Below are 12891 nucleotides of genomic sequence, written 5' to 3'. Positions count from 1 at the left end.
TCAGTTACTGTTTAATTTAACTGATTTGAATGTGACTCCTTGATGGTTTTTTAATAAGTACAGCAATTTATTAACAAGCAAAGCAGTTGTTTGCAATTATTTGAAAGTCATAGCTTGAAAAATCCAAGCACAGTGACTAAAGTGGCATCAGCATCATTTTGGGTGATTTTTTGGAGAAAACATCTAATTGCAATTTTTTTTAACCAATCTTATCTTCAAGTTGTGATGATTTTCTAAGTAATTGAAGTCCAGGCTTGTTTTTTTATTGTTAGCCAATAACTTTTCCTGGCTTCATCATTTGGGTGATTGGTTGCTTCTACTCATCTACAAGCAGTTCACAAGCTCCATGTTATTAGATTAAAAATACCCCACTTACAACTTGTAGGCCACAATTAAAATGGCAGCTATTTAGATTTGAAAACTATACTCTTGTAAATTTCAACGTGACTGTAAAATTAATCAATATTTCAGCTAGAGTTGGGTGAAATGGCAAAAATATAACATCACGATATTTAAAGACATTTTCATTAAATATGTATCATAGTTTTTAGTTTTTTTCTGAGATTTGATGAGTTGGAACAGAAACAAACAGAACCAGTAGTTTACTGAATTTAAAATACTATGAAAAATCACTATGATGCCCACCCCTACTTTCAGCCCTAATCTGAATTTGGTTTATACTTTGTGCTGTCACAGACAGTTGCTTGTGCGCTGCCACATGAGAGATACATCCGAACAATGTACGGATCAAAACTGACTTTCAGCTGTGACCAAAGTTTAATTGTGAGTTCTTGTTTTTTCTTATTTGACAACATTTATAACAAATATAATATTATAAGCATTGTTATATCCTGTATTACTACTACACAGCTATATTGTTATTGTAGTTATTGCTGTTGTATCATAGTAACGGAGTAATCATTAAAACTAGGTTTCTGTAATATTAGCAGTTCTTCATTTTTGCTTCAGAATGCAAATGTTTAAATGCTTGTATGTTTTAAAACCTTGACACAATTCAAAAACAAATGTTGTGATTCTTATATAAAACAAAGAAACGTTCTAGCATTTTATTGTGATGTTCTTTGATTTTAGATATTTTCATTATGTGTTAGACAGTTTCATTAAGTGCTCATACTGAATTTATGCTTTAATGATATTTTAGGGTGATATTTTAATCAATGGAAATAATGCTAAAATCATTGAACGACACCTGGCCTTCAGTTCGGGGATAGCCTATGGGATCGACAAGGTCCTTGAGCCACCTAATATAGGGGCACACTGTGATGACTTTGGAAAGACAGAGATTAAAGTAAGATATTATATCATAAAAATGCAACAAACTATATTAAACTATATAAACAGAATGTAAGCATATTAACAGTATATGCTCACCACAGGGTCGTTGTGGAAACTGTATCTTTCCTCCCAGTTGTCCTTATGGAAGCGAGGACACAGTAAGTACCCAGCGATTACATTATTCTTCTCAGTTTTGATTTGTTCAATGTCATTTTTTGGTTCTTGGCTGGGTTGTCCAGTTCAGGGTAAAACAACTGGTCTTTGATTTGTATGGAACCTCAACATTAAGTGGTGGCTCTTTTAAACTGAGGTTCTTCACAATCTGCACATGTTTTTCTTAATGGACCAGCCATTGAAAAGTTCTTGAGGGAATCAAAACCACTTTTTGGGACTTCATGTATAAGAGCGTGTTGACCCACAACGGCCTTCATCAGAGTTTCATCTGTTGTTCATCTGTTTTGAAGTACGTTTTTGGCTGCATCTTGCTTCGGGGTGGACTAAGGAACCTTCTTAGTACTCTGCACTTATATCCCATATGTCAAACACAAGGCCCACGGCACAAAAATAATACAAAATTGTTTTAACTTACTAATAATATATTACTAAATATATTAATATGTATTAATCATATTATATATCATGTATTAATGTGTAATATTTAAAGGTTGACTACCTGTAATTTGCTGTTCATGTATTGGCATATAAAACTTACAAAATTAGATGGATATCAGAGCAGAGATTTAGCAGTGTTGATTTTGTTTAATTAAGGTGGAAAACATTCTAGATTCTTTTAAATCGTTGTTGTATAACCTGGGGTTGCCTAAACTTCGATAATGAGATGTTTTGCCTCTATGGCTCTCAAAAAAAACAGAACGGAAGCTGGAAAATTTGAAATCGTAATACACCATTTGGTTGGCTGCTGCTGTTGCCACTGCTGGTAGCAGAATTTTCCATTGCGGCTCCATTAAAAACGATGGAATATAAAGTTTGACGCTGAAAGTTTAATGTAAATGTTGTATTAATTGTACAATCTTTGATTAGGGAACATAGCTGTACTATTCCATTGCATTTATGCTTTTATAGTAATTCCACTGCAGCTTTTACTTTCATTTTTAAATGTACCAGTACCCTTGTAAAATGTGAAGTGCATTTTGTTCCTTAATGTGACCAATAACTGCCCACTTTGACAGGCAAAGGCCACATTAATACTGGACATTAATACTGTGCTTATTGTACCTAAAATAGATGAGATTGCTGTAGAATCGCAGCTGCTGACTGTACAAAAACCTCTGTGATACAGCATATGCTGTAAGACATCGCCACACTTCAGGATTCAAAATTTATAAAAAACAGCTTCAGGTCTTTAGAAAACAAATGATTAAAAACGTGTCTCAGCTCTCGTACATCAGACAAAACTGATCAGCAGAGTGGCTTCAGAGAAGATGATGTTAGGCTAACTTAAGCTAAGCTGCCATGGACTGTAAAATTCATGTAACATTTGCAATTGCTTTATTACTAAATTAATTACAGTTCTGTGGCCAAATGAAAGAAACAGGTGTACAAACAACATTTACTGAACTGCAGGTTTATTATGTTCTTTTATTTGATGAAGATCTATCACAGTGCTTGCCCCCACACTCACTTCAGAGTTAGGAACATACATATTAGAATATTTTACTAAACTACTATTCTAAAGTACAGAGAACAATACATATATACATCTTTCAATTAGGCTTGTCATAATTACATTCAACTTTGTACTGATGTCTGCCTTTCTCCAAAGAACACAACCAGCTTCTGCAGACCACCCTGGCGCTATAGGTATAGACATCACAGTGTTTTTGATGATCTGCAACACAGCCCTTATGACTTCCGACCTTACCATATGGGCTGTAACCGAGTGTGCCAGAGAATTATTTGGGATTCGCAGTGTTGTAAGAACCACTATGGAAGAGACTGTCAAGGTGAGACCTGGTTCCTCCACTGCACAAACTTTTCAATATAAGACAATTCTAAAAAGACCCATTTAAAACACAGTGTTGAATAATTTAAGATATAATTAAAACTGCAGTTCTTTTAAATAGAGATATTGATACTAAAGCAACTAATCCTTCAGTCCTATTAGATATGTATGTCTTGTTATGTATATTTTATTTTTTTATTTTCTCTAGTTTGTCCAGGGGGCTTGGAGGCACCGTGTGGAGAACATGGTGATTGTGATGATGGGCGATCTGGGAGAGGCACTTGTAATTGTCATCCTGGCTTTAATGGAACAGCGTGCGAGCTTTGCCACAAAAACCACTATGGCCCTAACTGCACAGGTAATTTTTAAAAAATTACAACCCCAATTCCAAAAAAGTTGGGACACTGCATAAAATGTCATTAAAAGTAAATAAAAACATGCAATGAATGCAATGATTCACAAATCTCATAGACCAAAATTTTTATTCACAATAGACATTTTACCATTTCATGAAAAATATTAATTCATTTAGAACTTGATGGCAGCAATGTACCTCAGAAAAGTTGGGACAGGGCCCGTGTCTACCATTGTGTAGTGTCCTCTCTTCTTTTAACAACAGTCTGTAAATGTCTGGGAAGTGAGGAGACCAGCTGCTAGAGTTTTGGGAGAGGAATGTTGTCCCATTCTTGTCTGCCAAATGTTTTCTATTGGTGAATGGTCTGGAATGCAGGCCATTTCAGCACCTAAACTCTTCTTCTGTGAAGCCATGCTGTTGTGATGAATGCACTATGTGGTTTAACATTGTCTTACTGAAATATGCAAGACCTTTCCTGAAAGTGATGCTGTCTGGATGGCTGCATATGTTGTTCTAAAATCTCTATATACTGAGTAGCATTGATAGTGCCTTTCCAGATGTGTAAGCTGCCCACATCATAGGCACTAATGCAACCCCATACCATCAGACATGCAGGCTTTCGAACTGTGCACTGATAACAAGCTGGATGGTCCCTCTCCTCTTGAGTTCGCAAGACACAGCATCCGTGGTTTCCAAAAAGAATTTCTAATTTTGATTCATCTGACCACAGAGCAATTTTCCATTTTACCTCAGTCATTAAAAATTAGCTTTGGCCCAGAGAAGATAGCAGCATTTCTGGATTGTGTTAAAATATGGCTTTTTCTTTGCTTGATACAGCTTTAATTTAATCTGTGGATAGCACAGCGAACTGTGTTCACAGAGAATGATTTCTGCAAGTGTTCCTGAGCCCGTGCAGTAATTTCCAGTACAGAATCATGCCTGTGTTGAATACAGTGCCGCCTGAAGTTCACAAGCATCCAGTGTTGACCATCAGCCTTGTCCCTTGCGTACAGGGATTTCTCTGGGTTCTCTGAAACTTTTGATGATATTACGTACTGTAGATGGTCTGATATCCGAAGTCTTGGCAATTTTACGTTGATGAAAATTTTTATGAAATTGTTCCACAATTTGTAGATGCAATTATTGCAGATTGGTGAACCTTCACCCATCTTTACTTCTGAGAGATTCTGCCTCTCTAAAATATTTTTTTTATACCAAGTCATGTGAGCTGCAAATTGCTCCTCCAGCTGTTTTATTAGTACCACTTAGTTTTTCAGCCTTTAACTGTCCCATCCCAACAGTGTATAGGGCAGCATTTTTTACACATTTACACCTAATTTTACACAGATCCAGACTAGTCATATCACTAAATACAGTAGCTGCATTTCAGCTGCAGTTCATCCAGTATAAGCACCTAACATTTGCTCAGCAGCTCAGAAATTGCACCCAAGAATGAATAAACTTGCAGCAAAAAAAGATGCCAGGTGTCAAGTTCAAACAAATAAGTACATTTAAAAGATTGAGCTCCTGGGGACATGTAAATATTGAATATTTCAAGTATTCATGTCACATCGTAAGGTCTACAACTACTGCCTATGTCTTTCTGTTAATAATTTCGCGTATAATGGCCAGTTCAAGTTATAGCAAAATGTTAATCAAAAAGGAGATAAAGACATAGTGGCCCACAGATTTGTTGAGATTTTTTTATGTAGTGGTTGAGTTTGACAGTTTCTGTGGCAGTTTCTGAGTGAGAACACATGCAAACTCAAAACTCAAAACTCAAAAAATTAGAATAGTCATATAAACATATTTTCTTGATCAAAATTTGTGACACACACCAAAATGAAATGTATCAGTTTTTAGCTTTGTTAGATCACATTCTTTACATTTCAAATTAAACATCAGAATTAGGAATTCACAACAGCATTAAGAAATCACGTTATTAATAGACAAAAGTACATTAGACGGCAGAAATAGCCACTGTTTTTGCATTGATCTTAAAGGCATAATATCACCACAACTGCTGGGAAAAATGAGTTTATTTCTAATAAAAAAAAAAAACGAATAAAATTATTTAAAGATTGAGGCTTCGCAAATACATAAATGTTAATCTCATGAGCAACAGCTAAAAACGGAAATCAGACCTTTCCTTTTACACTGCTCTGGGATGACCCCTCCCCAACTACCTCACATTATCCTCACTCACGTGCAACTTCTGACTGCAGTCGGTTCTATTATAGTTGTAACTCTTTTGTTTCTTTTACAACCACTCAGTATTTTTCTGTTCTGTCCTTCTGTGACAAACACCTTGTTTTTCTTATAAAATGCCACATCATCCTACATCGGCTATTTCAGTTTTGTTAACCCATATAACATTACCTAAAAATAATAATAATCACTGGCTTTAGCCATCATATTCATTCATACCATTATCTGTTCTATTACTATTCTATTATCTATTATCTATGAGTCATGACATGTTTTAAGAAGATGAGGCTATGCTCCTGATGACATCAATCACATATCTCACGTTTCCATTTTGTATTGTTCAAGTGAGTTCAAAAGAGAGAAACTATTGGTTATACCTCATTGTGAGTAAAGAGAGTGAAGAGGACAAAATAAATATGTGGCCAAACTGAGCCTCTCACATCTGATATCTTAAGTGTGTGTGACAGTCTGTGTGTGTGCTACTCTGCAACTCCAAAGCCAACAGTGGCCAAGTGTCTCCAGTTGAAGCATCACAGACACAATTTTATGTTCAAATGACACTGAGCCGTGTTTCTTAGCCCTGCTTGAAACACAGCAATACAACCTGTAGAAGTCGACAACAAAGCTCCAATCTACCCTTCAGGGTCACACAGTTTCACATACAGAGAAGCTGCAATAGTCAGACTATTGTGAAACCCAGAATAGTGTGATTGACAATCAAATCAACCATTAATCTACCATTAAAAGTGAAATTACTATTTTTTCCAACCATGAAACTTAAATAACAGTTTTCACACAACCAATAATAGAAACTAGATTGTATAGACCAGTATGTGGCCAGTCACTGTCTTCTTGATCACTAACCTCCATTAGATTTCCTTCAGTCCTGCCAGCCTCTTTCAGCTTCTATCTCTCCCTCTCATCCTGTGTTTAGTAATACAATATATTTTATTAAAATAAGATTAAAAAGAACTCAAGGAAATAATGATTTTTTAACTGGTAAAAATCTTTTCATCTGACTTGCCTTCTGGAGCTGCTGCCTCTTAATTTCCATCCATAGGTTCAGGAACTGAGGGATATAAGACTGTATTTTGATCAACACTGTATGACCTTTTCACACTAAGCTGAAGCTTCTTGTTTGAATTGTCGGCTCCACCTAAAACGCTGCAGCAGTTTCACTGAGGCGTCTGAACATGGAACTGGCGAATAGAAAGACAGAGAAAAAAAAATATAAAGAGCTGTCAATAACGTAATTTCTATTCCTCTCACAGCAGAGTCTGGATGCAGACATGCCAGAGCCTTCTCATCCCTCTTGGTCGTTCACACTATAGATGTACATAGCTAAATGCTGTGTTGTCTGTCATTCTCCCTCTGAGGCGATACGTCTCGGTGTCCACCATGTTGGAGCGGTCAAGATCTGCTTGTGAATAAATTCATTTGTATTGAGAGATGATTGAGACCCTTATTAAATTCCACCTCCGCATTTAACCCATCCGTAAAGTGAAACACCACATACACTCTAGTGAGCACACACATACTAGGGGGCAGTGAGCACACTTGCCCAGCAGCCCAATCTGCAGTGCCCAGGGAGCAGTTGGGGGTTAGGTGTCTTGCTCAAGGACACCTCAGTGCTGTCAGCCAACCTTCCCGTCACAAGGCTGTTTCCCTAAACTCCAGCCCATGACTGCCCCAATGAGTGATGAGTCTCAGGATTAAATCATCAAAGCAATAGCTTCCTTATTACTCAACCAAAACACAATCAGCAAACCCTTCAATGTGTGAATCACTTCTAATCTTTATACACAGAAGGACAAAGCTATGTTGGTTTCCTATGCGCCAGCTTCTTGTTCGAATTTTCCTGTTCCACCTTAAATGGTGCAGCAGTCACTTTCTGGTGCTTGAAGCTGCACCATTAAGGTAGAAGAGAAAAACTCAAACAAAAAGCTGGCAAATAAGAACCTAACTTCAGGGTTGTATAATAAAGTGCTAATCTATTATAAATGTCTACACGAATTAAGGAGAGTAAGACCATTAAATACTCTTAATATAAAACCAATATAAAACTATAACACAGCTATATCTACACATAAACATCACACAAACATTAGTGTGGTTTACTGCGTTCCCTCTGCTATATAATCCTATCCGACCTTCTGAGGGCACTATTCCAATGTAATTCTGCCCATTATCTTTCTTAAACTGCTGCTCTGTGTTGTTACTGAATGCAGTCCAGCAGCGTTGTTGATGTGCCTGGTTGGACCCAATGCGGCATTTAGATAAGTTATGTGTATCTAGTCATTTTCTGCCTGAAGCTGCACCATTTAAGGTGGAACGGGAAAATTTGAACAAGACGCTGGCAAATAAGCTAGCTTCAGTTTCGTGTAAGAAGGTGCCAACGTTAATATATTATGAATATCTACACGGATTAAGGAGTGGTATAAGTTAAGTGATACTTTTTTAATCCCACAAATGGGGAAATTCCACCTTCACATTTAACCCATCCGTGAACTAAAACACCACATAAACACTAGTGAATACACACACACACTAGGGGGCAGTGAGCACACTTGCCCAGAGCGGTGGGCAGCCCTATCCACGGAACCTGGGGAGCAATTGGGGGTTAGGTGTCTTGCCTCAAGGACACCTCAGTCATGGATTGTCGGTGCTGGGGATTGAACCAGCAACCTTCCAGTCACAGGGCCAGTTCCCTAATCTCCAACCCATGACTGCCCAAATATAACTTACCTACAATGCATTAACCATCTTCTAAATAAGGTTAAGATAATCTGAATAGACTATTACATGAAATAGGCGTACTAGCTATGAAACCTAAGAAAAAACAATCGCATCAACAGGTTCTTTGTGTGTCACTAACCACACGGCCATATCTACACACAAACATCACACAAGCATGAGTGTGGATCGCTGCGTTCCCTCCGTCACATAACCCTATCCCGCTTTCTGAGAGCAGTAGGACTGAAATTCTTGACGTTATCTTTCTTAAACTGCCGCTCTGTAACCGCACTAAATGGCGGCGCTGTTGGCGTGCCTGGCTGGGCATCTAGGTGAGTATATCTATAATTCACAGTGGCTGTGTTTGCATGCAAAGATTTTTGCCAGATTACAGATTCAGACTGAGGTGTTTATTCTCACTCTGTTCAACAATCTGATGAAAATCTTCATTTACCTGCTCACTACAACTAATCCTTAGCTTTGCCAAACAGTCACACAAAGCAATCGAGACTGTTCTCATACTTGATTCCCCAATGGTGGAACAAGCTACCTTCCACTGTCAGAGCAGGGGCAGTTTTTAAAAAACTCCTGAAGACAGAGCTCTTCAGGGAGCACTTACTCTGATCGCCTCTTGCAAATCTAACCACTACCAACCTCATCTCCTTCTTGCCCTCCTTCCCTTCTCTACCCCGCTATTACCCTTTGGCCTCCTTTAAGGCCTGACTATGTTTGTTCTATGTACCACATTATTTGTAAGTCGCTTTGGATAAAAGCGTCTGCTAAATGTAATGTAATGTAATGTAATGTAATCCGATGCAAAATGACGCGCATGCGTGGAGCAGCGCTTAGAGTAAACGGTACCATGACAGCGAACATCACGTGAGGAGTTGAGTTTCCAGCGCTTGTGGTTTTAATGGCTTTAAACTGACGTCGTGCTCTGAGACACAGAAGCTGGACGTCCGTCCCACCGCCGTCTTTTAAAGCTCAGAGTATGAACCTCGTCTCCTCTGCAGAATCAGTTTCAGCTCCGCCACAATGAACGGTATAAACCTTTCGCTATGACGCGCCGCGCATGCGTAGAACGTACTTACACGTTCCGATTGGAGTGTAATCGGATTCAGGCGTTTACACGTATATTATTCCTCTGTTTAACGGATTATTTACCGGTTTACCCACCTCGTTCAATCGAAAAGAAATTGTATTCCGAATGGCCTCAATCGGACTAGACTATTCCGATTGAGGTGTTTACATGGACGTATTCTATTCAGTTTGAAGTGTTTACATGGACTATTCTATTCACTTTCAGGTGTTTACATGGACATATTCTATTCAGTTTGAAGTGTTTACATGGACGTATTCTATTCAGATTGAGGTGTTTATATGGACGTATTCTATTCAGATTGAGGTGTTTACATGGACGTATTCTATTCAGATTTTGGTGTTTACATGGACGTATTCTATTCAGATTGAGGTGCTTACATGGACGTATTCTATTCAGATTGAGGTGTTTATATGGACGTATTCTATTCAGATTGAGGTGTTTACTTGGACGTATTCTATTCAGATTGAGGTGTTTACATGGACGTATTCTATTCAGTTTGAGGTGTTTACATGGACGTATTCTATTCAGATTGAGGTGTTTACTTGGACGTATTCTATTCAGATTGAGGTGTTTACATGTACGTATTCTATTCAGATTGAGGTGTTTACATGGACGTATTCTATTCAGTTTGAGGTGTTTACATGGATGTATTCTATTCAGATTGAGGTGTTTACTTGGACGTATTCTATTCAGATTGAGATGTTTACATGGATGTATTCTATTCAGATTGAGGTGTTTACTTGGACGTATTCTATTCAGATTGAGGTGTTTACTTGGACGTATTCTATTCAGATTGAGGTGTTTACATGGACGTATTCTATTCAGTTTGAGGTGTTTACATGGATGTATTCTATTCAGATTGAGGTGTTTACTTGGACGTATTCTATTCAGATTGAGATGTTTACATGGATGTATTCTATTCAGATTGAGGTGTTTACATGGACGTATTCTATTCAGATTGAGGTGCTTACATGGACGTATTCTATTCAGATTGAGGTGCTTACACGGACGTATTCTATTCAGTTTGAGGTGTTTACATGGACGTATTCTATTCAGATTGAGGTGTTTACATGGACGTATACTATTCAGATTGTTATTCAGGTGTTATTCTGATTATTAACGGATTATCAGGCTGCATGTAAACGTGGCTACTCTCGAAACAAGTGGCTTTATGGGCTAGTTAACTAATGTTAGTGTTAGCCTGGCCTCTTTACCTCACTAAGTAGCTAAGCTCGGTAGAGTTAAGCAACCAAGTAAGAGACAGATATCCAGCTATACTGACTGTTATTTGCCACAAATCCATGTTGTAGCTGGATATATTCAATCTGTCTGTTATACATTTTAGGTTAGGTCTAATATTTATTGTAGTGTGCTTTTAGCTAAAATCCTGTCTTCAGCTCGGTTACAGCAAACCTTCCAGTGCAGCAGCAGAGCCTCTCCCCCAGGTCAGATATGATTGGCTTACAACGTATGAGCTCTGATATGAATGGCTGAACATTACGTTAGTCAGTCTCTGGTAGTACAGCCGAGGCAGATGCAATTTTACTCGCTCCTTTCCAACCCTGTGATGTGACGCTTGAATGAAACAAGCTGTTTTCACTTTTTCGGTGGGCTCGTGAATTATTTGATGAGCTGTGCTCTGCTTAGCTGGTTGACAGTGAGGTACCAAAATGGCTCAGATAGAAGCATAAACACAAAATAAACACAGGGAGAAAAATCAAATTAACCCCTGGTCTAAGAAGTTCGGTTGTCACAGTATTTAGTTAGCTATGCTAGTTACTTGCTTTCATTCTCAACAAAAACACAAAGTAAATTATCAGCTCACTGTGAAGCTTTCAATTTAATATGATCTGCTTCAGCCATCAAAAAGTAGATAAAATCATACAGCATGGCTGCTTACGGGCTGCTGTTGGGGTCGGGATGCTAAAGAAATAGGAAATGCTTCTCTTCAGACATTGAGTGAAGCTGCTCAGTATTGTCCATGGTTTGAGAAACTGTCCAGAGTAAGACGTGGAGAGCAAACTAACAACCTTGTTTGGTGAATTAAATGGTGCTGTAGTTACATTCAGATGTCTTCCGTCAGACAAGGCATGTTTGGTGTCTGAAATTTCTTTAGCTTCACACTGGTGCCACAAGGCTAAAGTAAATAAGTACTGGAAGATTAAGATTAAGGTTAAGTGACCCTTATTAGTCTCACAACAGGGATATTTCACCTCCGCATTTAACCCATCCGTGAAGTGAAACACCACATACACACTAGTGAGCACACACACACTAGGGGGCACTGAGCACACTTGCCCGGAGCGGTGGGCAGCCCAATCCGCAGCGCAACTGCACAAATAAATCACCACATACTAACCTCAAACCACACTGGCTTGTTAAGAAATCTCAAATAGACTTGATTGTGGCTTCTGACACTGTTTGACCCTGGTATCTATAAACATTACATGTTTAACATGTTAGCATAGCTGAAAGCTAGCAGCCTTCCATAAGCCTCAACTGTGTCTGTACTTTTCTGCATTTTATTGATTGAAGACTGTCATACAGTGTGAGAAACAACATAAGCAAGTCTATTTGATATCACTTGTTGCAGTCTGAGGCCAGCTGTGATGATTAAAGCATGCAGTTTGCACAGTGCTAACTTGGTGCTAGTTCTGTTGTTAGCTACATAAGCAATATAGCTGCTGTACACAAATTAAGAGGCAAGCTTAAGACATCAAACATGTCTTGGCTGATGAGCTACATTTGGGGTAAGGTGGGGTCGAGGGGGTGTCATTTATTTGCCAAACTGTTGGTTTAATGGCAGCTTCGTATAAAACTCTGCGTGCAGAGTGCTGCCTTTTCTCATCAATAGCCTGTCATTTTACCATCTATTACAGTTTCTCATTCTCATTGCCATTAAAATGATCACAAGAACACATAAAATGTCTGTGTCCATCTTTAATATGGTGATTTTGGCCTGTTCTACCTCACTGACATTTAGCTTCTCTATGAAATACATTCATTAAAATCTTCCCATAACAACATAATTATAAAGCTATCTAGTTTATTCCTAAAAAAATAATGTTAAAACAAAATTTTAACCTGTGGCCTACATTTTATGTGCAGTGCTGTTCGCCAAACCGGTTCCCCTTATAAAAATGGAACATTCCATTTATTATGATATATACAAAAATTGACCTCAGTTTGTTGTTTTCTTGTTGATAAGTTTACACACAAAAATACACACACACA

The 12891-nt window shown here is 38.1% G+C and overlaps 1 protein-coding gene across 2 annotated transcripts in view; it reads left to right on the top strand.

Moving 5' to 3' along the window:
- stab1 (stabilin 1) overlaps positions 1-12891 on the top strand; it is an 89341-nt gene that overhangs the window by 56319 nt on the left and 20131 nt on the right. For both annotated transcript variants that reach the window (XM_017704808.2, XM_017704807.2), the window contains exons 52-56: positions 697-783; positions 1163-1309; positions 1398-1454; positions 3080-3260; positions 3468-3617. In XM_017704808.2, the coding sequence (XP_017560297.1) occupies positions 697-783; positions 1163-1309; positions 1398-1454; positions 3080-3260; positions 3468-3617 (622 nt within the window). The remainder of the gene's footprint in view (positions 1-696; positions 784-1162; positions 1310-1397; positions 1455-3079; positions 3261-3467; positions 3618-12891) is intronic.

Source organism: Pygocentrus nattereri, chromosome 21 (genome assembly GCF_015220715.1).
Source record: "Pygocentrus nattereri isolate fPygNat1 chromosome 21, fPygNat1.pri, whole genome shotgun sequence".
NCBI lineage: Eukaryota > Metazoa > Chordata > Actinopteri > Characiformes > Serrasalmidae > Pygocentrus > Pygocentrus nattereri.
This window is presented reverse-complemented; position numbering and strand designations above follow the sequence as displayed.